The sequence below is a fragment of the Papio anubis genome, chromosome 11, assembly GCF_008728515.1.
Source record: "Papio anubis isolate 15944 chromosome 11, Panubis1.0, whole genome shotgun sequence".
Lineage (NCBI taxonomy): Eukaryota > Metazoa > Chordata > Mammalia > Primates > Cercopithecidae > Papio > Papio anubis.
In genome coordinates, this window is record NC_044986.1 from 46033679 (window position 1) to 46061022 (window position 27344).

General features: G+C 35.9%; 1 protein-coding gene across 3 annotated transcripts in view; it reads left to right on the forward strand.

Moving 5' to 3' along the window:
* ATAD1 (ATPase family AAA domain containing 1) overlaps positions 1-27344 on the forward strand; it is an 89644-nt gene that overhangs the window by 24507 nt on the left and 37793 nt on the right. For all 3 annotated transcript variants that reach the window (XR_651823.4, XM_009214928.4, XM_009214929.1), the window contains exons 2-4: positions 2673-2847; positions 24510-24608; positions 27133-27253. Coding sequence is in view for 2 of the 3 variants with exons in the window: in XM_009214928.4 (XP_009213192.1) it covers positions 2686-2847; positions 24510-24608; positions 27133-27253 (382 nt within the window). In the remaining variant the exon portion in view is untranslated. The remainder of the gene's footprint in view (positions 1-2672; positions 2848-24509; positions 24609-27132; positions 27254-27344) is intronic.

Here is a 27344-nt window from a genome sequence, read left to right on the forward strand (position 1 = left end):
TTGTATGTTTGCTCTAATGCTATTGTTGCTGTAACAGCCTTACATTGCAGGTATATCAATACCAAATGAATGGTACATGAGTGTACAATAAAGTATATAGTTACAGTCTACAAAACAAGTTTCAGTTTCATTGAAGGATTTTGAAGTAATTTAAAAAGATGGATTTAAAAAGATTTTACAAGTGGCCTTAGTAGACCTAGGTCTTTACTACATTAAAAATTTCAGAATTGGGAAACATATAAACGGGTTTTGTATCTTGAACTTTTATGGGATTAAAAGTTGTTACTATCTTGATGACTGGGATGTGTTCATAACAGCCCTAATTTGTTCATGTAGTTCAATGAATATCCAATAGGTGACAGTTTTATCACTCTACCCACTCTAAACAAATGAAAATGTTTTACTGGAATGCTACCACTTTTCACATATCAAGTTAATAAAACCCTTATCTTGTCTAAATTATTTTCATCTGTGAGTATACTCCACGTAGTGATATAACACGTTTCAACTGCATTTTCAACTTTGTGGAATAAAGACTAGAAAAGTCAGTTTTTTACTTCCTATGAGAAGTGAAATATTGTGTAACCCATTTTTTTTGGAATCCATGCTGATTGAAGATAGCACACTTTGATTTGTTCCATGAGGAGAGATTTCAGTTAGGTGCCTTCTCCTGTTTGGCTTCTTTTGCTTTCTTTATAATTAATATAATAGCCGGACAGTGTGTTCTTTGAATAAAGTGGTGATATCTTAACAATTATTGTATACTCAGTATATAGTGGGCGTCATATGTAGGTGTTCAGTAAGTGCTAATTGAATGAATTAAGTCACTTAACATCCCTAGGTCAAAGTTTCTTCCTCCAAAATGAACTCTTTCAATTATTTAGTTGTTAAGTTTAAATTAAATATAATTATTGTGAAGCGAATGGCTCCTAATAATGGAGAAATGTGGAACGTTTTGGAAATCCTTCAGAAGTCTGACAGTGACTCTATTGGAATGATTGGGAGTTTTTCTTCAGTTACAATTTATCGGTTGAACAGATAATTTTTGAATAGCCTCTGTGTGTGGCAATTATAAAGGCCTGTTTTGTGCATAACAGTTATAAAGGTACATAAGATATACATCTTGTTTAAAAGGATTTAAATTCTAGTTGAGTAGATATCTCATAAGGTCAATAATGATTAAAAGCAAGACATTTTTTAAGATAGTATAATAGGGCAAAATGAATAATACAGAAAATTCATGTGATTTGAAAGGATTTATGGAGCAGATGAAGTTGATTTTTGAAGTTAGGATAGAATTTGACTAGTTTGAAGGTGAATGAGGGTAAATGGCCCATGCAGGGTACTAGACAGATATGCTGAAGGGAAAATATGTGTGGGATTTTCAGATACTAGTGACTACAGCTATTTAGAGTCCCTTTGAAAAGGGGTGAAAGATAAAATGCTTAAAATTGACCCTGGAGCTAGATTCTAGATTAGAATAGTTTTAAATGCTTGGGAATCCTGTAAAGGGAATACTTGGGAGTCTTTTGATTAGAGAGAAGAAGTATATATCCTTGAGTGGAGGTGAGGTGTATAAAAGGAAATAAAAAATTTTTGGAGCTATTCTAGAGGGAGGAAGGTGAAGAGGCTCTTTAATTTAGTAGTAGTGAGAGGAGAATTTTAGAGCTGGAAGGACTGTGGATATTTATGCAGTACCTAATTTTTATCTGTGCTGAGCCATACCAATTCTGTTTTTGTCATGTTTATGAGTGCAAATACATATTCTCTTTTTCTTATATATTCCATAGCATTCAGCACACTCCTGTACTGAAAGTATAATGGCATTATTTGAAGCTAAGATCCTATCTCCCAAAATGTGATAGTCATATCACCCCTAACAAGCTTATTCTTCTGAGTAGTTATTGCGGTTGACAGAGGAGTGTATGTCTTCTGTAAGCCTAGCTTTGATTGATGTAGCTGTTCAGGGATATATGCAAAAGTAGGCACATTTACCTCATTTTTTTCTCTTTAGCTTGGGTGAGTGCTGTATTCTTGTAGTAGTTGTCTCAGTTCAAGATTTTTCCAAGTTCTATTGCTTCCTACTTAGCTGGGTTGTTGGGAGCAATAGCGTGACTCAAAAAATTTAATGCCACTTATTAATTGAGAAAATGGCATGTTTAAATTTAAGCAGGCCTTGAAAACCTTTAAAAGTAGGTATGAGGAAAAAGTGAGTGAGTTCACAATTTGAATTTCACTCAAAAATTATCTGGTGTACATTACAGTTAATAGAAGAAATTCTTACCATCACATTAGTATTGTCGGGCTGCCTTTCTTCAGTGGGATTAGTGTTGTAGTCGATACTTTCCTAGACTCTGAAATAGTTCTTTAAAGCTGTTTGAGTAAATACCTTAAGATATTTACTGTATTTTTCAAATAAAATGATTAATTCTACCAAATAAATCTGAGTTTCTAGTCTACTTCTAGTTTGCAAGAGGAGCTTTAAATGTATTTGTTTACTTAACATTTAAAAATCCATTTCTCCTTAAAATGAAACACTTTGTTTAAGGTAGGTAATATTTTAATTTGACTAGAAGTTAGTTTTTCTTGCTTAGTTTAAGCTACTTTGTTAGTCTCCCAATTTTAATAAGTATAGTTATTACCTAGTGACATTTCTGTTTGTTTTTTTTAAGGTTAACAATCAAGATGGTACATGCTGAAGCCTTTTCTCGTCCTTTGAGTCGGAATGAAGTTGTTGGTTTAATTTTCCGTTTGACAATATTTGGTGCAGTGACATACTTTACTATCAAATGGATGGTAGATGCAATTGATCCAACCAGAAAGCAAAAAGTAGAAGCTCAGAAACAGGTATGATTGAAATGTCTGAAGATCATTTTTCTTGTGGCTAACAAATATTTTCCCCTCAAACTAAAAATTTGATAGAGTTAACAAATTAATGAGAAATTCTGTAAGACTCACATGAAAATGTATTGGTACTCGTAGTTAATTTTATTACTCTTACAAAGTACTAGTTTATTATGACATTATTTCAAGTCATTTTTACTATATAAACAACTTATCAGAAGAAGAGAAATGAAGAATAAAAATATAATATTGTGAACATGTTCATTAGAATATTTTTGTCAGCTTTCAAGGTAGGATCTAGGTAAAATTTTTTAGGTTAACCCAAAATATTTATCTTCAGTAATGATATTCCTTTTGCTGTGTATGACTTCTGAAATGTGGATAGTACTGAAACATTCTCAGTCTTAAACTTATAAGCTACACTAAAATCTGATTAATGAATGGCTCTAAAAGTTGTTGATTGTTAATAATAAGCTGTAGTTTTGAACTTCTCACCTGCTGCCTCTTGTGGTCATTTCCTTTTAAAAGTGATATGTTTGGTTTCTGTTTGTCATCAAAACATAAAAACCTTAAAGGAGTCTTACACATTTTTTGTGCTGTTAGGTGGCTTTTCCCTCTGGCTCCTTTTTTTTAAAACAATAATTAATAGCTAAAATATTTATATCTTATTGAATATCTTATGGTATAATAACATAATTTATCTTAAAATAATTGAATAAGATATCCATGGATTTTTAGATCTGTCATATGAGTTGTGACAGATTTCTTCAATAAACATTTATTGAGTTCCTAGCAACTGCTTGATACCGAAGAAAAAAGATTAATAAATCTTGTTCTTTCAAAATGCTATAGGCTAGTGTGGGAAATAGGGATGTAAATAAATGACTGTTTTACAATGTTATGCATAGCCCTTACATCAGCAAAAAGTGAAAACCACAATTTTATAAACACTGCAATAAGTGTATATCTGAAAGGCACTTTGGACAATTCTGAACTTTTTCCTTGAATTGTATTATAAAATAGTTGACTGAAGTTCTAGATTATATTATCAGCCTATTTGTAAATCTCTGGGAAGTCTGACCAGGGTAGATTTAAAAAAAAAACAAAAACAAAAACAAACTAATTTGAGTGTATCCATTTGTCAACCTAGGTGTAGGGTTTTCTTTCTCCCACCTGAATCATGAAAGTCAGTTTAAGTCTGATGTCAAAATACTATAAGTTACATCATTTCAGCATTTTAAAAAGCAGAGGTGTGACTTTTAAAGATAATTTTGTCTTTTTTTCCCCTTGGCTTCTAAGAACTCCTGGAATACACATGTAGAAGACATACAGAAAGCTAAATATAGATGCTAAATACTACATGAATGAACCATCATTATTAAGCCTTCATTTAAAATTATGTGTATAGTATTCTAAATATCAGGTATATGAAGTATTAGACACTGTGTCCTTTGTAGTACCCATGGTAGGGAGAAAAGATTTGTTCATGATAATATAAATTATAATAGTAAGAAGCATATGCCAGTTTCTTATTGAGTAGTGTAGACAGAAACTGTGGCTCTTAGGGAAAATAGTAGTCACCAGTGATTAAGGTAGTTGAAGGTGGCTTCATGAAAGAGCTTGGTCTCTAGGGTAGGCAAGGACAGTTTTAAATAGAATGCTCTACTTTTTCCTTCTTTGGTCCTTTTTGTTTTGTTGGGTGGACTGAGGCTGATAAAAAATACACAGCATTTTAGAAATCCATCATCAACTGAAAAGGAGGGATACTCTTTGCTTCTAGCATTATCCCATTCCACAGTAATTTACCAGTGTTTGAAACACTCAGGATGAAATGGCATTTGCTTGGCCAATGGCTATAGCCTCTTGGTTACCCCTCCTCTTCTCTTCCCTACATCTCTGGGCAACTATTAAACATGCTGTTGACTGGCCATGCGGTGGCTCATGCCCGTAATCCCACAACTTTGGGATGCCGAGACAGGCAGATCACTTGAGGTCAGGAGTTCGAGATCAGCCTGGCCAACGTGGCAAAACCCCATCCCTAATAAAAATACAAAACATTAGCCGAATGTGATGTCACATGCCCAGCTGCTCGGGAGGTTGAGAATTGCTTGAACCCAGGAGGCAGAGGTTGCAGTGAGCCAAGATCACACCACTGCACTCCAGCCTGGGCAACAGAGAGAGACTCCATCTCAAAAATAAATAAATAAATAAATAAATATGCTGTTGACCAATTGAAGACTTCTGTAGGCAGTCTTAACTCATTAAATATATTTGAATGGGTGGCTGATATACAATGTTTTAAGGATAATTCACCTTATAGCAGTACGTAGAAGGAATAGAAGTCAAGAGGGACTAGAAGCAAGCTCTGGTGATAGACTACAACAGTCCTGACACCCTCTTAGAATAAGAGGGTGACAAAAGGAATGAAATGAGTGAAATAGACCAACACAAATGAATGCAGGAAGGACTTTGTGATGATGTGGGAAAAGAAAAAGGACATCTTAAAAATGAATCAAAGATTTGTCTGGATACCTCAAAGACTCATAATATCTTTTATAGAGGTTTGGAAACTGGTAGGTAGGGCAAATTTATGAGAAGATGACATTTGATCCAGCCATGTTGGGTTTGTGTTGGTGGGAGGAATTCAGGAGGAAAAGTTCATACAGCAATTGAAGTTGCAGGTCTGAATCTCAGAAAAAAGGTCAATCTAGAGGTAAATTTCCTTGTCAGATGGTTATAAGTAGTTGGAGTTGTTAAAGCAGTGAGTCTCACCTAGGATAGAGTAGGTCATATGGTTATTCCTGTATGCGTATAATCATTTGTAGGACTTTTCCTAAACCATTCCCCATCTCCCCTCACCATCATCAAGATTTATACATATATTTTTTGAGAAATTCTAATGTAATTGTCACTATAATAAATGGTAATTACTATACAAAGAGTGATGAAGTCTCCAAAGGAGATGGTATAATGCACTATAATTGGTAAGCTGAAGAGTAAACTTTGATACATTTCCTTCATTTAGGGTGTAGAAAGATGATGTGCATCCAGTGAAAAATGAATAGGTCAATATGGGTAACAAGGTACCTGGCCTGACTCCTGCTGAAAACAGCTAAACAAGCTTGATAATTTTTTTAAAATCTTGTTTTATTTATTTATTTTTGAGACAGAGTCTTGCTCTGTTGCACAGGCTGGAGTGCAGTGGCACAATCTCAGCTCACTGCGCCCTGCTCCTCCCTGGTTCAAGCAATTCTCCCACCTCAGCCTCCGGAGTAGCTGGGATTACAGATGCATGCCACCACACCTGGCTAATTTTTGTATTTTTAGTAGAGATGGGATTTCACCATGTTGGCCAGGCTGGTCTCGAACTCCTGACCTCAAGTGATCTGCCTGCCTTGGCCTCCCAAAGTGCTGAGATTACAGGTGTGGGCCACCGCACCTGGCCTAAAAATCTTAAAGGCATTCATGAACTATCAACAAAGTAAAGAATACAGGTTAAAAACTTAAGACAAAAATTTCAGAAAGATAAGGTGAGCTTGATTGCCAGCCTTTACCTTGAGGGAATTTGCTGAATTCTGTTTTTATGATTTCAGAGGGGCTCAGTATACAAAACACAGAGCCAGTCTAAGGTAGGTAGTCTCACAGATGATACTCCAATAAATCTAGAACCCCAAAAGGCTATCTGTAGTATTTTAACTAAATATAAAGACATAATGTTTTAAAGACGAATAGTTTAAAGAGAGAAATTTAAGCCATATGCTGGGCGAGGTAACACATCTAAAATGTAGATACAGAAAGATTGAAAGTAAAAAGATGGAAAATGCATATACCACACAAATATAAGAAGAAAGCTGGCTGGGCAAAAAGAAATTGTGAGGCAAAGATACTGGAGAAAATGTTTGCTAAATAAATGATGAAAGATTTCAGTTCACCAATAAATATAACATTTCTATTTGTGTGTAACTATTGATGTAGCCTCAAAATATATAAAACAAAAATATGATAGAACTACATGGAAAAATAGACATCTCCATCAACATGGTGAGAGATTTTTAACACCTAATAATTGTTCAGATTTTTTTAAAATTAAGGATATAGAAGATTTAAATAAAAAATGGACACATATAGTATATTGTGCCGAAATAAATGTAAAATACATATGTCACGCACATATGATTTGTGCAAATAAACCAAATACTAGATAATAAAGCAAATCTCAAGTTTCATAGTATCGCTACCAATACTATGTACTGCTATGGTACAGTACAGTAGAGATCATTAGAAAAATAAGTTTGGAAAGTAGGAAATATTTTTAAATGACTCCTGGGTAAAACACATAATAATGAAATGAATGGAAATAATAACATAGGTTAATGAAATAGAAAGTGAATATACAGTACAGAAAAATCAATAAAACCCCAAATTGGTTTTTTGAAAAGATGTTAAATCAAGACTTTTCAAACTGACAAGAAAAAAGTTACCAATAAAATGCCACCTGGAACAAAAAAGGCCTAATATTGCTGTAGATGTTAAAAATAAGGGCCGGGCACGGTGGCTTACACCTGTAATCCTAGCACTTTGAGATGCTGAGGTGGGTAGATCATCTGAGGTCAGGAGTTCGAGACCAGCCTGGCCAACATTGTGAAACCCTGTCTCTACTAAAAATAAAAAATTAGCGGGGCATGGTGGCATGTGCCTGTAGTCCTAGCTACTTGGGAGGCTGAGACAGGAGAATCGCTTGAACCCAGGAGGCGGAGGTTGCAGTGAGCCAAGATTGCAAGTACAGCACCAGGCTGTACTCCAGCCTGGCAACAAGAGCGAAACTCCGCTTTTGGAGTTATAAAGGACTGTTAATAACTATAGTTGGCCCTTGAACAACAAACAGCGTGTTTAAACTGTGTAGGTACACTCATAAGCCGATTTTTTTTTTAATGAAAGTTAAAATGAGTGTGCCCGTCTCTCCTGCCACTCCCTTCACCTTCACCTCTTTTACCTCTGCCAACCTGAGACAGAAAGACCAACCTCTCTTCCTCACGCTACTCAACATGAAGACGACAAGAATGAAGTTAATGTATTTCCCTTTATGATTTTTTAAATAACATACTTTCTCTAGATTACTTTATTGCAAGAATACAGGATACAGACTATGTTATTAACTGTTTCTGTTAGTGATAAGGTCAACAAAAAGCTATTTTAGTAGTTCAGTTTTAGTAGTTCAGTTCAGTAGTTTTAGTAGTTTCACTTTTGGAGTCAAAAGTTCTATAGGGATTTTTGAGTGTGGTGGGGTCAGCATCCCAGTCCCTGTGTTGTGTAAGGGTGAACTGTATATTGATAAATTTGAGAATTTAGGTATGGACAAACCCTTAGAAAAATAGGCATTTCTAAAACTGACTGAAGAAGAAATAGAATACATGGTTAGTTCCATAACTATGAAATATTAGTGAAAATATCTTTTTATAAAGAAAATTTCAAGCCCATAGAACTTTATAGCAAATTCTGCCAGTATTTAAGGAACAAATTAATAATAACCAATTTATGCAAATTCTTCTAGAATATAGAAAGAATATAGAAAGGGAACACTTATAACCTTTTTGTGAGGCTAGCATAACTACAATTCCAAAACCTATAGTAGTCTGTAATTTCTCTCTCTCCCTTCTAAATGGGTGTAAGAATCTTAAGTGTTAGCAAGTTAAATTCAGCAATATAGAAAAAATATAATGCAATCAGTTGGATTTATCCCAGGAGTTTAAGCCTGGCTTCATTATGGGATGGGAAATCAATATAATATGCAACATTAACAGATTAAAGAATAAAACATATATGATTCTCTCAATCAATGCAGAAAAGGCCTTAAGCATTCGTTCATGGGTTTATAAAAGCTCTTAATAAAATGGGAATAGAAGATAGTGTTATTTTTCTTTTGTTTTTGTTTTTTGTGGTTTTTTCTGATGGAGCCTTGCTCTGTCCCCCAGGCTCAAGTGCAGTGGCATGATCTCAGCTCACTACAACCTCTGCCTCCCGGGTTCAGGCGATCTTTAACTTGATAAAATGAATTTACTAAAACAAATGTATTTTATAGTGAAAAATTGGAAACATTTTCTTTATGATTAGGAGCAAGCCTGTTGTCTTTCATTACTTTTCATTACTTTTTTTTTTTTTTTTGGCTTTTCTTTGTTGCCATTACTTCTGTCATTAACATTTTACTGAGTTACTAGCCACTGTCTAAGTCAAAAAGGTAGGGATTGGAAAAGAAAAACTAAGCAGTCATTATTCATGGATAATATGATGATCTACATAGAAAGCCAAAGAATGTCTACAAGCTATCAGGATTAATGAGAGTTTGATGGGTTTGCTGGATTTAAAATCAGTATACAAAATCAGCTGTTTCTGTATATCCGCCATGTTTTAAAATGTCATTTAAAAAAAGATTATATAGTAGCATCAAAAATAAAAAACAATGGACAAACATAAGACATACAACACATTATAAAACTATTGAAAGTTTAGTTAAATTCAACATCAGTTAAAAAAATACTGGCAGATTTTCGTTTATGTTGTATTTTTTCCTGAAATTCATATGGAAGAACAAAAGTCTATAAATAGGGAAGGTAATCCTAAAACACAAAGTTTTATTTAACTACTTTGTGACTTGAGTTTTCTTATCTGTAAAAGAAGTAGTAATAGCACTTACCTTGTTGGGTTGCTATTGGAATTAAATATGTAATGTAAAATATAACAGTACTGCATAAGTGTTTCCTATTATTTTTATAACTTAAAAGATTTTTACTGAGGACATATACATAGGATGCATATGAATCAGTAAGAAAAAAATAACAGAAAAATGGACAAAGAAACTTAAATAGGCACATTAAAAAAGAACACTCGCCAGGGATCAATAAACATATGAATAGTTGCACAAACTGATTAGGAATCAAAGAAATGCAAATTAAAGTCAAATTGAGATACCTTTTCACCCCTGCCAAGTTGTAAAATTTTAAGTCTGTCAATAACATGTGCTTCAGAGAATGTGGAACAGTAGGAACAAAAGTATTGCTGTTGGGAATATGAATTAGTATAACCATTTTGGAAGATAGTTTGGCATTATCTAGTAAAGTTGAAAATGTGCATAGTCAATGACTCAAAAGTTTTATTGTGGGCGTATATCCAAGAACCAGGAGATATATGCAAGAGTACTCATAGCAGCTCTGCTTGTAATAGAAAAAAGCAGGAACCAATCGGAATATTAGTATAAATGTTGGTATATGCACATATAGGAGAAGAAAACCACTTTTCCTTCTACCCTTCTGAATTATCATTTGGGCCTCTATAACAAAAGATAGATAAACAAGAGAAAAACAAGTTTATTAACATGTATCAAACATGCAACCTATAGGAGTACCAGAGATGCGTAATTCAAAAGTTTAGCTAGAACTTGAGTGTATATAGTATCTTGGCAAAGAAACAAATTTTTATAGAAGTGATCAGACAAAAGAAAAGGACCTTCAGTCTCTAGGGTCAGCAAACTGTGGGAAACTAATGGTAGATGAAGACTAGTTATTAAAATTTGTTATGTAGATTTTAAACTTCAGACAACCTCTGGCTGTCTAAAGTTGTTTCCTTTGATTAACTTTTGTCCTTCCTGGTAAATTTGAGGGACACCTTTGTGAATTTACTGCTTTTAGGCAAGAAGGGGTAGGACAGACAGCTTTTCTTGTATCTGTTTTTTTCTAAATTTCCCTCAACTCAAAATAATTCTTATGCCAAAGTGACATACTTCGGACTACACATGCCAGAGTATAATATTAAGCAGAGAAAAGTGAACGAAATACAGATGCTCAACAACTCTAAGAAATAATGAGATGAAAACGTCACAGAAGAGTACATAGAGTGTGATCCCCTGTAGACATTCTGAAACATGTAAAACTAAACCGTAGAGAATCAAACATATGGTTAAGTTAAAGAAAAGCACGAGATGATTTCAATTTAGGATTGTGATTTTTTTTCTGAAAGACAAGAGGAGATCTGTATTTGAAGAGGGCCTCACAGAAGGGCTTGAAAGATTATGATAATGTTCTCATTCTTAAACCTGGATTGGTGTTGATTATATTGTGTTTCTTTATATCTCATCTAAATAGTCTGAGATATTATTTTATCTACCTAGTTATTAGTAAAAGCACTGTAAGAACTTAAAAAAAAAAGACCAGAGGAGTGAGAATAAAAACCAAGATAATGTTTAGGGTACTGGTTATAGTCTTTTCTACCTGAATACACTTGAAGTATAATAGAGTACTACAGACAGTCATAGTGGTTCACTGTGGCAGTGATTGTCAACTGAAACACTGTGTTCTGCAAAGAAATAATCAAAATTTGGGGAAGTTGGTGGGGTGGCAAATAAAATTTTTTTGAAACCTCAAAGATTGTTCGGTTATACCTCTTCTCACTTCTTTCCCACTGTCTGGGGAATCACTTGCATAAAGTCACCATAGCCAAAGAAGGAGAAGGTTGCAAAAGAGAATTGATTGTAAATGTGTTATAGAATGGTCAAGGAGAAGAAGAGGTCATGAGGAATATGATCTAAGAAAGTGATCAGTAAATTTAGTGAAATCATTAAGCTTGGAGAGAGTAATTTCCATTTGCTCGAGGCAGCAAGTATAATTTGAAGTAAAAGAATATGGTCATTCTAGAGTTGGGGGAAAAGAAGAAAAAAAGGGGAAAGGTTAGCGGAGAAGGAGGAGGTAGAGAGGGGCTGCCTAAGAGGATATGTAATAGATGGAGGAAGGTCCCAGAAGAATCAGTAGGGGTTGGGGTAAGTAGTTAAGGGAACATTTTTAGGGTTAGAGTTGTTTTATTTTTAGTATCATGAAGAGGAGAGATTGTGACTAAAAGTGAGTGAGTGGAGGAGGTTGGGGGCCTATTTAGGTAAATATGTGATCAGTATTTAATAAGATTGAATCATTGTGGATTTTGAAACATTAGGGCATGGTTGAAGAAAGTATGAATTTATTGGGAACTCAATTGTTTTGTTACTATTCTGAAGCGTTACTCAGCAACTTGGTGGCAGATAGAGTGAATGGTAGTGTTAAATCCGCATTGGGGATGGAGCTGACTAGTATAACAAGAAGTGTAAGGATTTCTAAGGAGCACATCATTGAAATAATGACTGTGTGATTCAGGCCATTTAGAAAGTTAAGTATTACCAGATGGGGGATAATTTAGTTGGAGAATAGAAAAGAATTAAGGAATTAGAATACACATTAAGGACAAGGATCAGATGTGAATGTGGGAGGAGGAAGGTGTGACTTCTATGGTCAGAATGACAGAGCATTGAATCTAAAAGCTTAGATGTAGAACACTTTGAGTTTACCAGATAATCAGTGGGCCCCATGTGATTTTAAAGGCATTAGGGTTTTGAGATGAGAGGTAGAAGATGACATAGTTGCATCAAATCAGAAACATATCCTGGAAGTATACTGTTATGTTGGATTAAACAATATATTTGTAAATTTTTAGACTTGAAGCCAGGAAAACCTTCAGCTTGTGAAAGGTAGGAGATTTAATTGGTAATGAGAGAGGAGATGGTTTCAACGTGGTGTTGTACAAGGACTGGGATTGTTCTGGGCACATACTGCTGCTTGGATCATATTTAGATGTAGTAGAAGAGTTTTGATAAGCTATGTTTTTGATGAAAGGGTGGGTTAATTGAGATGTGTACTCTAATAGATTTGAAGTGCAGGATGAACATGTGTTAACCGTCTTGGGAATTTATAAATACAGTATTTTGTTTAGCACATTAATTAGACTATATAGGCTGGGCGTGGTGGCTCACACCTGTAATCCCAGCACTTTGGGAAGCTGAGGCAGGTGGATCACCTGAGGTCAGGAGTTCAAGACCAGCCTGACCAAGATGGCAAAACCTTGTCTCTACTAAAAATACAAAAATTAGCTGGACATGGTAGTGGGTGCCTGTAGTCCCATGTACCTGGGAGGCTAAGGCAGGAGAATCGCTTGAACCCTAGTGGCGGAGGTTGCAGTGAGCTGAGATCTCACCATTGCATTCCAGCCTGGGCGACAGAGTAAGACCCTATCTCAAAATAATAATAATTAGACTATATACTTTTCTTGAAATTGAGGTTTAGTAGTCAAGGGCCAGGAAAGATTTCATACACAGAGTTATACACAGAAAGTGACATATTATGACCTTAATTATTTAACTTAATGTCTTTCTATTTTTAGTCCTATCATTACACTGTAGTCTTGAAAACTATTTCTGTTATTTTGAGAGAAGTAAGAGCTGAAGTATTCCGTGAAGGAGTAGTATACTGAAAAAACTTTAAAAACTTGGAACTCTCAACGGCCAGGAATTTTAAGAGCGTCTATCACAGAATGCCAACTTGGAAGAGCTAACATTTGTTAACCCCAGAAAGCTATTGTGAACTCCATTGCCAGTCAAGTGGCTTTTAAACCCAAGATTTACTGGAGCTGAGTCTTATAAGACTGAGAAGCTGAAGTAAATAAAATTGAGATAGGAGTCAGTAAGGAACAAGCAGTTAGTGTTGCCTAGGTAGGTAAGGGAGTAGATAGAAGTGATGAGGAAAGAAGAGCAATAGAAGCTGGAAATCAGAGGAGAAAAAACTCTGCAGTGTTGTTTTCAACACAAGCATAATAGAAGAGCACCATAGTACTGGGAACCCCAAATGTTTGAGACAGGTCTCAGTTAACTTAGAAAGTTTATTTGCCAAGGTTGAGGACATGCACCCACGACACAGCCTCAGGAGGTCCTGATGACATCTGCCCAAGGTGTTCAGATCACAGTTTGGTTTTATACATTTTAGGGAGACATGAGATATCAGTCAGCATATGTAAAATGAATATTGGTTCAGTCCAGCTGGAAGCAAAGGTGAGGCAACCTGAAGCAGGGAGGAGACTTCCAGATCATAGGTAGATAAGAGACCAATGGTTGCATTCTTTTGAGTTTCTGATTAGCCTCTCCAAAAGAGGCAATCAGATATGCATTTATCTCAGCAGAGGGGTGACTTTGAATAGAATGGAAGGCAGGTTTGCCCTAAGCAATTCCCAGCTTGACTTTTCCCTTTGGCTTAGTGATTTGGGGTCTGCAAGATTTATTTTCCTTTCATATTTCCTCCCTTTTCTTTTAAAAAATCTTTTGGAGAAAGCATATTTAGAAGAAAATGAGTCTCTAGTCTCAAGTTTCATCTGAGCTCTCATGGCTAGGATGGTTTATTCCTTGACGAGTAGGTCTGAGTTATTAGGAAAGCTCATTTTAGCAGGTTGTGAAGTCTCATGTCCTGTGAAGAGAAAATAGGGGGAAGAAGGGAGAAAAACAACAACAAACGATAAACAAATCCTGGAAAATGTATATATAGGCCACATTACCTGAAGTCCATGCATCCCTAGGCAGGTATGAAAGTGGCTTATGTGTGTAAGTGAGTTGCTGTTCTTTTCTTCTGAAGTTTAACAGTCTAGCTTCAGTTCTTAGGGCATTAAGAAAGCACAGCTTAGTTTTCAGTGACTCCAAATTAGGAAAAATGGTGGAAAAAAGAAGGGAAGGAAACTGAAAACATTATTTTGAAGACTTGTAGCCAAGAGAAGTTTGAATTCGGTCTAAACTATAGAAAATAATAAAAATTGAAAACATTAGGCGGGACTAGAATCTAACAACAGGTATACTATAGTTTTTGAAACATAATTTTTCTGTCTCCAGTGTCTCGTTTTCACAAAAGACAAATTATGGTAGGACTGATTTGCTTTCTTATGCTTGGCCTGGTTATTTGTATATAGTGCAGCAAGAATAATTATTTTGTTACATAGGCTTTTTTTTTTTTTTTCTTTCGAGACATAGTCTTGCTCTATCACCCAGGCTGGAGTGTGGTGGTGGGATCTCGGGGTTGATCTGCCTGTCTTGGCCTCCCAAAATGCTGGGATTACAGGCATGAGCCACCGTGCCCTGCCTACATAGGCTTTGAAATTTGGCTTTGATGGGACTTTGTTCCATAGAAATAATCTCAGGTAAGACTTTTTTAAAGCCAAGCCCAGCCATGGATTTGTACCATCAGATACCTGTGAATTGGGTGAATTCCTCTCCTCTTGATTCCAAGATAAACTTGGGGCTCCTGGGCCTGTCAGAAAGTGATATTCTTTACTTACCACAGGTCAGAAACCCTGTACAGGGACTGTGTAGACAAGGTATGAGGCCAGTTTTCCCAAGGGGCTTTTATTGGCTATGTAAGTCAAGTTTGATTACTTAAAGGAAAGCACACCATTCCAGTCAAAGCCTTGGTAAAATAACTAGTTTCTTCAATTGTGTCCTGTTACAAATGAAAACAGATTCTTACTGCACTTATGCAAATAACTGTATTGCCATAAGTTAAGAATACTCACAAATAGTTTCCAATCTGGAGAAATCAGATAGAGAGAAACAAATATGCTCCAAATTTTGTTCATAGGAGTCTACTAAATTGTTAGAAGCTGTCAATAGTGCAAAAGAAAAGTTTCTTTGAAAAAAACAAAGGATCAGCAACATTTTAAGCAAAAAGTCAAAAAGATAACTTCAGTCTTCTATTAGTTCAGTCCATGCAGTTAATTCCTGTACTGCTTCATATTCATGGACCTTTCAGCTCTCTGTGAGTCCTGAAAGTTTTTCTTCTATTCTGATGTCACAGTCTTCAATCAGAAACATGCATTCAAGAGCACTCATTAGATTATAGCTGGTTATAAAACCACCTTCTAAAGAGGACCAAAAGAAGGTAACAATTGTCCATGGATGACAAAAGTTTTAGGGTAGCCATAGTCAGAGACACAATTGACAAGGAAATTTGTTACCTCTGTGGCACACAATAATTAAAATTATTATTGATGATGTACATTAAGTCATATCAGAATTATAGGAGTTTCTCATAATTTTGGAACATATACTAATAACATCTCTACAAATACAGACCAGGAAAACCAAATACTATTTCTTACTTGACAATGTTTGCTGTATGGTTTTTTTTACTAAATAAGCCAGATTATGTCATTTTTGGGACTTTATGGAACCTAATGTCTTAAGGGATTAATTAGGTCAAAAAAAAGACATAATTTATCATTTGATTTTGGAAAGTTTGTCAAATATCAAAGGTTTAAAAAACTTGATATTACATACAGGTCATTGTAAAATAAGTCATTCATTTCAAAGTGATAACTCAAAAAAAGGTGAAAAACTTCTTTCTTTGAGAGAGGAGACTTACTTCTCCAAACAATAAGCCCTAATATAAACAGCATGAAGCGAATTCAATTTGTTTTTAAACGTTTATAAACAGTCTCCAAAATTTTAATCTTGACCGTAAGATATAACTTCCATAAGCCTTTCACAGCTTTTATAACCTTTATTAAGGAGTCAGTTAATGCTTCAACAAAAACCTTCTTAATCTGACACGGGAACCATACATTTTGCATTAGTGTGCCTTTGATATGAATGGTTATAGAGAAATTGAACTTATTTTCTCTCTCAAAATTGGCCCTTCCAATTTCACATGCCCGCCTCTTCTATGATAGTCCCTGGGCCTTGAGGAGTTGAATAGCTTTAATTTCTGGCCTTGTGTTTCAGAAATGCAGTTTATTTTGATTGGCATTTTCTACAGAGCCTGAAGATGAGGCTTTAATTGCTGTCAGTGTTTACGATTTAGCAGGACTTGGGTGTCCTTTTTAGACCCAGAAGTCAAAGCCATGTGACTCAGTGGCACAGGTACTTTGAACATATAGAAAGATACATGAATGTTAATAACCTTAATTTTAAAAATTTTTTAAATTTCAGTTTTTTTCCCAAGCAAACCAAGCTTAGTCATAATGGCATAGAATTGTTTAGATAAACTGTAAAATCTGTTAGACCAGTTACTAAAAGGCAACAGAAAAGACCTGCACTGCCAGAATATTATGTTGGAAGAAAACATTTCCTTTGGACGTTCGTGAAAACATTGTTAGCATCAGGCCATAACAAACAGAACTCAAGGAAAAAAACTTGTATGAGCTGAAAATAAGTTGAAAGAGAGAGTTACAATTTCACACCCTTTAAAAGGGGAGAGAAAACTGAAAATGGCGAGATGCAATAAAATTTGAAGTTTGGGTTAGAAAAAAATTAAAATCTCTTGTAATTTGTTAAGAGTAAATCAGTCCCTTAAGAAAATTTCATTGTTTTAACCAGTGATTTAATGTTTCTATCTATCTATATATATATTTACATCAAGTCCAATCATCTCTAGAAAGACCATTTTAATTTCCCTTTAATTATACAAAAGTTTTTTTGTTTGTTTTTTAAATAAATCCTTTTATTGTGACTTAGACCATTCATGACATGCTTGGACTCTATGGTTTGTCCTGACCATCCTCTTTCTTAACCAGTCATTTTATTGTAGGACTAAATTTACCATATAAGATACTTCTTTTTAAGCTTTCTTACCAAAACAACCCTCTTTATTTTTACAACTTTCTTTACATGCCTCTTACTTCCTGGTTCTTTTTACCTTCTTTTATACATGACCTAAATAAGCTTTGAATTAGACAAAAATTGTTCACCTTTTTAAAAAGGGCACACTTTTTTTTAGAAAGAATGTTTTTCTACAATATATTTTATTGAAATACCTATTATTTAATTTAGTTTAACTTTAGATTCTATATTACGATGAGTTTGTCTACAATTATCCCATTGCATTTACCTAATTATTTTAATTGTTTACCTAGATTATTTATGAAAACTGCAATAGTCATCATTTAAAGTTACAGAACCGCATTGCAAAATTATAACTGAGACAGTGAAAAAGATCTGACCTCACTCACTCCATCTCGCGTCTAACCTCCAAGCTGTCCTCGTTCATTCCTGGGCATAGGCGGAACTAACTTTGGGAGGAACTTCGTTTATAGTTTAGCTTTGAAACAAAGGCAATAACAACCTTTTCCCAGAACAAACCTTACTGCCTATGGACTAGATCACCTAAAGCCACAAGATTAGAAGTTATGATAATCTTACTAACTTCAAGATGTAGCTATTTTCATTAAACTAATATCAATGTCTTATTTATTAACAATTACGCAAGAGGAGATCATTCTGTTTGGGGCTGGGTTTATGGTTTTTAATCCCTCTGCCAAATTTTGACACTTTGATAGTATTTTGCAGGGATAAATATGAAATTGCTTGATTAATAAATGTGAACAAAAATATCTGTTGGCAATTCTTAAGACATTTCTAATATTACTTTACCAGTAATTTTAAAGCTAGCTTATTTATTAAAGATTTTATTAAATTACGTAAACTTGAAAAGCATTTGACTAGTCTTCTCTTTTTTCCTGATAAAGTATTTGATTCAAGCACTTTTATTTTCTTAAGCCAATTAGTTAGCGCTCTTTTATATATTTTCAGTAGTGAAACATTGTGTATACAACACATAAATACATAGACATATTAGGCATGCTGGTAGAAGTACATATTATAGATTCATAAAAACTTCTATTTTCCTACCTTAGACTTCAAATTCTTAATAACCTTTTTCACTATCCTAGGCAGTTGTCAGCTAAATAGCCTTTAGTTTGCATATTAAAGGAAACAACTCAGGTGAACATCAAATAGCAAAGTTTACACCATAAAGTATGGAAAGGAAAAGTCTAGTGTGCTAGAGGGAAATTAAAATGGATTTAATTGCCAGTTAAACATAGGGCTATGGAAATTTTATAAAGGCCTTTTAAATACACACTCACACACACACACACACACACAGATCCTATAGCTTTTACTTTGGAACTTTAGCCATGACATAAATACAAATTCACTGGCTTGCAAAAACACCAACAACAACAACAACAACAAAAAACCTGTTAGATCCAAACAGTGCTTTTTATCTTAGTAGAAAAGTAACAGCAGATTTAAAGCAGCCAGAAAAGAAAGACAGAAAAAGAGAACGTAGAAACTTTGTAGTTTGTCGGTCGACCTGAGGGTTCTTTTTCCTTAATGTAAATGTGCACAAAGACCATGTTACTTCCATTTTACATAAACTCTGGCAAGTAGTGGTGCCATGAAACCTATGGAGTGCTTGAAAGGGGATCATTCTCCTCATTCTTAGATCGTTTCCCACTTTTTCTTAAAAGGAGGAACTGAGCTGTGGCCTAGGGTTTTTATGTGTGGATCAGTGTACGCTGCTTGTGGGCAGGACTCCACAGTGTGTCACCACTGAGTTGTTTCCGCCATTTTATGTGTCTCGGTTTCTCTCTCCAGAGGTCTATGACCTCTGGGAGGGCTCAAAACGTGGGATGATCAGGCCTTATATGCGTTTCCTGGATGAGCCATTTTAAAAATTAATTTTTGTTGGGGATTTTCTTGTAAGGCTACTGCATGTCAAGGGATGTTAACCCACTATAACACTCCCATTAGGCTCCCAGTCACCCAGGGGCACCTTTTGGCTGGGGGGAGCAAAACACTGTTTCTCTTTGGAGTTGAGAAAACTCAATCTCTCATTTACCTGTGAAAACAGCAGTTCAGTTCCTCATGCAAATGTGCACAGAAAAGCCAAATCGAGATTAATTTTGGGAGAAAAGGCAATAGAGAAGACCCTTTAGAATGCATCTCTGAGGTAGAATCAGGATCCTTAAATAACAACTTCCTAGGAGAAAAAACAACCAAGACCACTTCCTGTAAACTGTGCTCAGCCACCCCTAACTTTGTAGCTCTCATTCACCATTACACACATCAAGGTCAGATCCTGTCATGGCACAAGATAATCTCTGGTACCCCCCAAGCCAAAAAAATCAGGTTATGGAATACAGGAAGACAGAGGTTTAGACTTAAGAAGAATCTGCCCATGACTCTTGAAACTCCACAAGGAAAATAGAACCCTCTAAAGCGGGTGAGTGGCACCTTTGTTCTGAATTCTTTAAATGGGTTCAAGTCATTGGAAACCTTCTCTAGATTTTTTGGTACTGCAGATAGCAAAAGGGGAAAGAGGTATAGGGTGGAAGAAAAGTAAATGAAAGGACATTTGTTTTTTTGAGACAGTAAGCAAACACAGAAACCAAACGCATGGATTTTTGTTTTTGTTTTTTTCCTTTCCTCTTTTGCAACTGCGAGGAATTTTAGTCAAATTAGGGAGGCTTTGTTACCCATAATTTGGAATTCTCACTCGGATTTGACCAAGTCAAGTAGAGTTTGTCAAATCTGATGGGAGAAAGACCAGAACAAACAAACAACAAAAGACCCAACAGGATGATCACTGAGTGCTCTAATGGTAAGGAGAAATTAAGATCAGCTAGTTGTTAAACTTTAGCCAAGACAAAACCCCAATTCAGCTACTTACCTACGGATAGGTATCAGGCTGAAGACTGCTCTCTACATCCTAGAAGCACGAAAAAAGTCAAACGCATCTTCCCTGCTAGGAGTGAGCTCAAACTCCGTAAAGGAGTTACCTGCCCTCCATCGTCATGGAAGCAGGAAATCTTTCCTTGTTGGAAGCAAGTGAAACTCCAAAAAAAGGGAGTTGTATAGCAAAACAAACTTTAGGTCTCCACCAAATTTGGGGAGATCAGGTGTTATCTGGAGGGGGCACTCACAGACATCAGCAAATAGTACTGTTGGTTTGAGCCATAAAGTTAGCTCATGTTGGTATCAAGCACCGGTAGATTTGTCAAAGGTCAGGGGCACCTCCACTCAGAATCTCTTCACGGTCACCAAAATGTGAACCCCACATATCTGAGACAGGTCTCAGTTAATTTAGAAAGTTTATTTTGCCAAGGTTGAGTACACGGGCCAATGACACAGCCTCAGGAGGTTCTGATGACATGTGCCCAAAGTGGTCAGAGCACAGTTTGGTTTTATACATTTTAGGGAGACATGAAACATCAGTCAACATGTGTAAGGTGAACATTGGGTTCTGTCTGGAATTCGAAACAAAGGCTGGACAACTTGAAGCAAGGAGGGGGCTTCCGGTTCATAGGTAGATAAAAGACAAATGGTTGCATTCTTTTGAATTTCTTATTAGCTGCTCCAAAGGAGGCAGTAAGATAGCATTTATCCCAGTGAGCCAGAGGGGTGACTTTGAATAGAATGGGAGGCAGGTTTGCCCTAAACAGTTCCCAGCTTCACTTTTCCCTTTGGCTTAGTGATTTGGGGTCCCCAAGATTTATTTTCCTTTTACAGTACAATGCCATCTTACCCAAGAACTTTCAGAATATATAATGGTAAAATGAGAGGAAAGAGATATAAGTACATTAACCCTAAAAGAGGATCACTGTTTCCGCATGTGTAGAAGAAGAAAGATGTTAATGTAATTTTGTGATAAGTGATTATACCTATTATATAACGATAATTATGCACTCAGAATCCTTGCTAGTTCCCATTTAAATGCATTTTTAAAAAGCCTTATATCAGTGATTTGTCTGCACACACTTAAATTGGAACACTTCAGCTGTGACCTCGGTAAAAAGATCAGAGGTTGTCCTTGTTTCTAACTTAAGTTTAATTCATTCATCTCTGATTTTTCACTCTTGTTAATGACATGTCCAACTTTCTAAACTGATTCTTCCAAAAGGACAATTTTATGAATCTTTTAGAACCTGAATGAAGTGAGTGTTAGCTCATAAGTATTTTCTTTGCTGCTGTTTTTCCCCTTTTCTGCCTTCCCCACTCCAGGCAAAAATATTAATTTAATATATCCTATTCCACTTAATCTTTTTGAAAAAATAATACTTTACATGGAGAAAAAATGAAATAGCTTGAAAAGGTAAAAAATAGTGTGAAAGGGTAGAAAATCTTATGGAACAATCAAAAAAATATGGGTATACAGTAAAAGGTAAGTTTTCCTCCTTCTTTTGGCCCCCACACACTCCCCATCTAACTCATTTTCCCTCCACAGAAACAACAACCACTTGGAGATACCTACTTTAAAAAAAAAACCAAGCAAACCACGGTGACCAGAAAAGATAACTTTCATTAAGCTATAAACAAGAAAGCATGCATAAACATAAGCCATTTTTACAGTAGTCCAATGATAATTTTGTTTTTCTGCTTATCTAGTGGCTCACTTGAAAGTTAAAACTAGGCAATTGTATAACTTCTTCCTGGGACACAGTTTGTTTGGTGGCAGTTTTGGTGTGTTTTTTGGTGCTTTTCATTTATTCACTAGCCATGTTCTGCTCTCCCAAATGAGGATTATTAGTATTTCAGCAGAATATGGGATTCGAAATTAGACAAATCAGTATTCGAACTCTGTTAATTTCACTTCCTAGCTGTATAATCCTGACATTTCTTTTAATTTCTCTGACCTGTAAATTCCTCATCTAAATAATAGAGATAATAATAGTTACTTCTCAGGTTAATTTTAAGGGTTGATTGTAAATTACCTAGCACAGTGCTAGATGTGGTAGGTGCTCAATAAAACCATTAATTACTTTTCCCTTTTCTTTCAATGATATATTGTGAATACAACCTGAAGAGATTGTTAAAGTGGGACTGCTGTTGCAGGAAAGAGATGTTAGGTAAACTTGACAAGATAACATTTTCTATCTCTATATAAACTAAACATTATTCATTTGTCATTTTTATTTAGGAAGTTCCAGATAGAAATAAAGGCTATTCTTTAAATCAAGAGGCAGTTGTGGCATAGAGTAAAATTTTCAGGGCAACTAGCTGATAGGGGAAAAAACAGGGTTTCCCAGATCAGGCATTGTTGACATTTTGGGCCAGTAATTCTTTGGGATGGGGAGAGGGAGGCTGTCCTGTGCCTTGTAGAATGTTCAGTGGCATGTCTACCTCTACCGACTAGATGCTGGTATCACCCTACCCCCAAGTGTGACAACCAAAAGTATTTCCAGAGTTTGCTAAATGTCCCCTGGGAAAACCACTGTCTTTGAGCGTTGCTTAAAAAGAACACATGTGGGAGGGTTTCACATTTACTGTAGCATAATGAAAATGAAGAGTAAATGTTATTCAGTTGCTAAAATAGGATACTTTTATAACTGACATGTAAATGACTTATGGCAGTAAAAGAGAAGTTATTTACAAGAGATAAAGGAATCTACAAAAGATTATCTATTGATTCAGTGATTTTGCAGGGGCAAGATAAATAAGAGATTTATCCTATTTGGTTGTGTGATGTGGTTCATAGCACTTTTTAAAAATTCTTATGAGACAGGATTTCTCTCTTGTCTAGGCTGGAATGCAGTGCCATGATTATGGCTCACTGCAGCCTTGATCTCCAAGGCTCAAGTAATCCTCCTCCCTCAGCCTCCAGAGTAGCTAGGACTACGGGCGTGTGCTACCACATCCAGCTAAGTTTTGATTTTTTGTAGAGATGGCGTCTATGTTGCCCACGCTGGTCTTAACTCCTGGGCTCAAGCAGTCCTCCCAACTCAGCCTCCCAAAGTGCTGGGATTACAAGTGTGTGCCCCCATTCCTGGCCCCCATAGTACTTTTTTTTAAAGCTATTAAATACATTTATCCTAACCTCCTAGCCATTCTATAACTAAAATGCTGTGTGATGCAAATTTCCTTTTAGAGCAGTCATAACCCTGGACAGACAGCAAGATTCTATATAATCAAAAGCATTTTAGGATAATGTAATAACCAAAACTTAGGTAAACCTGATTTACCAGAGTCCCTTCATTTCTAAAATGTTCACTTAATTGAAATTTGAATTTGTTATGTATAGATTTTTAAAGATTCTTTCGTGGTTATAAACTCCAATCTTAAAATTGAAGAAATCAGGGCAAATATGTGTGGTAGTTAAGTATGGACTCTAGTGTTGGACTCCTTGAATTCGTATCTTGTTTCTTCTCTTTGCTAACTTTTAGCCAAAGGCAAATTACTTAATCATGCTAAACTTCAGTTTCTTTTTCTGTGATTGGGAAAATATTATGCCTATCTCATAGTATTGGCTCTGAGGATTCAGTAAGTTAATCCTTTTACTGTATTTTGGCATAATATTTGGCACACTCAGTAAATGTTTTTCATTATCTTTATTTTAATTGAAAGCTTTGTTGTGTTGCTAGAACTCATAGGTTTAATGCTGGTTGTGGCCTGCTTTGAGAATATATGCAAATATACTTCTAATGTAGAGTTATTTTTATTATAACTCTGGTTGCCTAGTCCCAGGAATTGACTTCTACCTAAAAGGGACAGCATATCAGAGCAATTTCATATGGGATATGTATGGCCATCTATTGTAGATACCTGGATTAATTTGAAGGAAGTTGGACATCCGCTTCAGATACTCAGTTTAAAGAAACTTCAGTTATACATTTCTTGCCCTCCTTAACTCCTGTGTCTTTCATATTGAGATTTTACCCTTACCTGTCATGATAGTCCTATTAGGAATGAGAAACTAAGCTGTATCCTAGAGTCTGATTGAAACAATGGGAGCCTCTCTTGGAAGTGCAAGATCTCTTCAGTCACATACCCTGTTTTCTCATTTCCTGAAAGGTAGTTAAATTTCCCTGATTTCTGTAAAATAGAGCCTCAAATCTTTACCTGAGGGCTCACAATGGAGAAGGCTAAGATCAAGGGACCTAGAATATCCTTGGAAATTTCCTGTGTATCTGTTCATTGCTCTTTAGACTTCACATATATCTATTTCGAAGTGCCAGTATCTAAATATCAAGTCAAAGGAGGTTGTTTGTTCTTTTCATTCTAGGCAGAAAAACTAATGAAGCAAATTGGTGTGAAAAATGTGAAGCTCTCAGAATATGAAATGAGTATTGCTGCTCATCTAGTAGACCCTCTTAATATGCATGTATGTATCTTTAATCTTATTTAAGATTTTTTTGGAGGTGGGGGTGGGTTCTAGCATTTTGTGTCAGGGGTCCTAAAGATCATGGCCGGGTTCATTGATTCTCTAGGCTGAATCATAAGACTTGGCATATAGTTGTATTCCTGTATATGATTTATTACACTGAAAAGATACAAAGCGAAATCAGCAAAGGGAAGGTGGCATGGGATGAAGTCTAAAGGAAGCCAGGCACAAGATTCAAACTGGAGTCACCCAGTGCTTAATTAGTGCATCAAGTTGTGACAACACATGTGCAATATTGTCACCAGGAAAGCTCACTGGAGACTCAGTCTTCAACATATTTATTGGGGGCTGATTATATAGATTCCCTCTTCCCTTAAATGTACCAAAATTCTAGACTCCCAGAAGGAAAATGGGTGTTTCACCATAAACCATATTGTTTGCACAAACAGTTTAGGCACAGTGAGCTGTTCTTGTCAAGAAATGATGGGACTCTCCTGAAATCTAAGTTCCCACATGCCAGCCAAGGGCCAGTCTTGCAAGTATGCCTTCCCAAAGGATAACAGTCTCAGGCTTACTTTGTTAACTCTTTTTCTGTACATGTTTGTTTAGTAAAACTTTTATATATTTGCCTTTGTGGTATATAAAACATACTGCTTTAAGTCATGTGGATGTTTGTTTTATGGAGTTTAAACCTAGATTTTCATAATATGGTATGATAACACAGGATACTGAATCCCAGGTTTTCCGTTAATGGCCTTGGCAAATAATTTCCTCTTTGAGTCTCAGTTCCCTCCTGTATAATCTAGAGATAATAAAACCTGCTTTACCTACTTCATAAGGATTATTTTGAGGATGAGCTTGATGTAATGTATAAGATCCTATATATTTTGTAATGATAGTTCTACATTTATAAATTCTATAAATAGAATATATTTCCCTAATACATTAATGATATATTGCTATAAATAAATGGAATGAAATAGCCCCATCTCCAAATCTAGAAAATAAAAGTCTGCAGTGTCTTAATATCTGTGTATACAGAGACATGCACACACCCTAGAATTAAGCCTGCATTTGAATTTGATTTATAGATTTACAATGGTACCTTCTTGGAACCCTACCTATGTTAATTTCTGAATAAATCTGTACTAGCAGACTTAGTTTTTTGTTGCAGTTACAATGAAAGTTATTTTTTTTCGGATCTGGCTGCTGGTTTGCACCTTTTCTTTTTATCTTTTTTTTTTTTTTTTTAACATTATGAAGGAAATGAATCTATTGTAAAGTATTGCTTCTGATTGGCCCCAACTCCAGCTCCTTTACTGTGCCATTCCTTTCAGGACAAGTTGAATCAGGTTTTTCTTGTCTATTTTGAAAATATGTATGCCCTGTTTTTATTTATAGAGATACTTCCTTAAGTTTCAACATAGATTTAAACTTTTTTTTTTTTTTTCCCTGAGAGGGAGTCTCGCTCTGTCACCCAGGCTGGAGTGCAGTGGCGTGATCTTGGCTCACTGCAACCTCCACCTCCTGGCTTTAGGCGATTCTCCTGCCTCAGCCTCCCAAGTAGCTGGGACTGCAGGCACACACCACCACACCCGGTTTATTTATTTATTTATTTATTTATTTATTTATTTTGTATTTTTAGTAGAGACGGGGTTCACCATGTTGGCCAGGCTGGTCCCGAACTCCTGACCTCGAGTGATCCGCTCACTTGGCCTCCCATAGTGCTGGGATTACAAGCGTGAGTGACCACGCCTGGCCCATAGGTTTACTTTTGATGGATAAAATTCAGAAGTCATGTTTTGTAAGACCTTATTTCTAAAATTAATTTCCGTGGTGCTTGACAACATCCTGTATAAAATAGGTACATTCCTGATGAGCTCTTTCCCATTAGCCAGTGCTAAATTATGTCTCAACTGGTTCTCAATATTCTTGTGGCAGAGTATTTCCTCCTTATAAATGCAATGAATTTAGCTTATTAGACCCTTGCAGATATTTGAGTACCTGACTTACAGGTTTTTTTTTTTTTTTTTTTTTTGGAGACGGAGTCTCGCTCTCTCCCCCTGGCTGGAGTGCAGTGGTGCGATCTCGGCTCACTGCAAGCTCCGCCTCCTGGGTTCCTGCCATTCTCCTGCCTCAGCCTCCCAAGTAGCTGGGACTACAGGCGCCCGCCACCACGCCCGGCTAGTTATTTGTATTTTTTTTAGTAGAGGCAGGGTTTCACCGTGGTCTCGATCTCCTGACCTTGTGATCCGCCCACCTCGGCCTCCCAAAGTGCTGGGATTACAGGCGTGAGCCACCACGCCCGGATTTTTAATAGTAGATAGTTGACTATTAAATTCCTTTTTCCATTTTCATAGCAGTTTATTTCATTATTGCTTGGAAAAGTCTTTACTCATGTTATGATTTTAACTTATTTATGTATAAATTATCACATTAACATTTGCTATTTTGGGAGGGTTCTTTTTTACTTTAGTGAGTGTACATTTGTAGTAAAATTCATGTTGACCTTAACTTTTGCCAGGTTACTTGGAGTGATATAGCAGGTTTAGATGATGTCATTACGGATCTGAAAGACACAGTCATCTTACCTATCAAAAAGAAACATTTGTTTGAGAATTCCAGGCTTCTGCAACCTCCAAAAGGTATGGTAAAGGTGTATATTCGCTGAAAGCATTAAAATCCTAGAAAACATTAAAACTTCCTGCATTGTAGAACTAGTTTTTGTGAAATAAG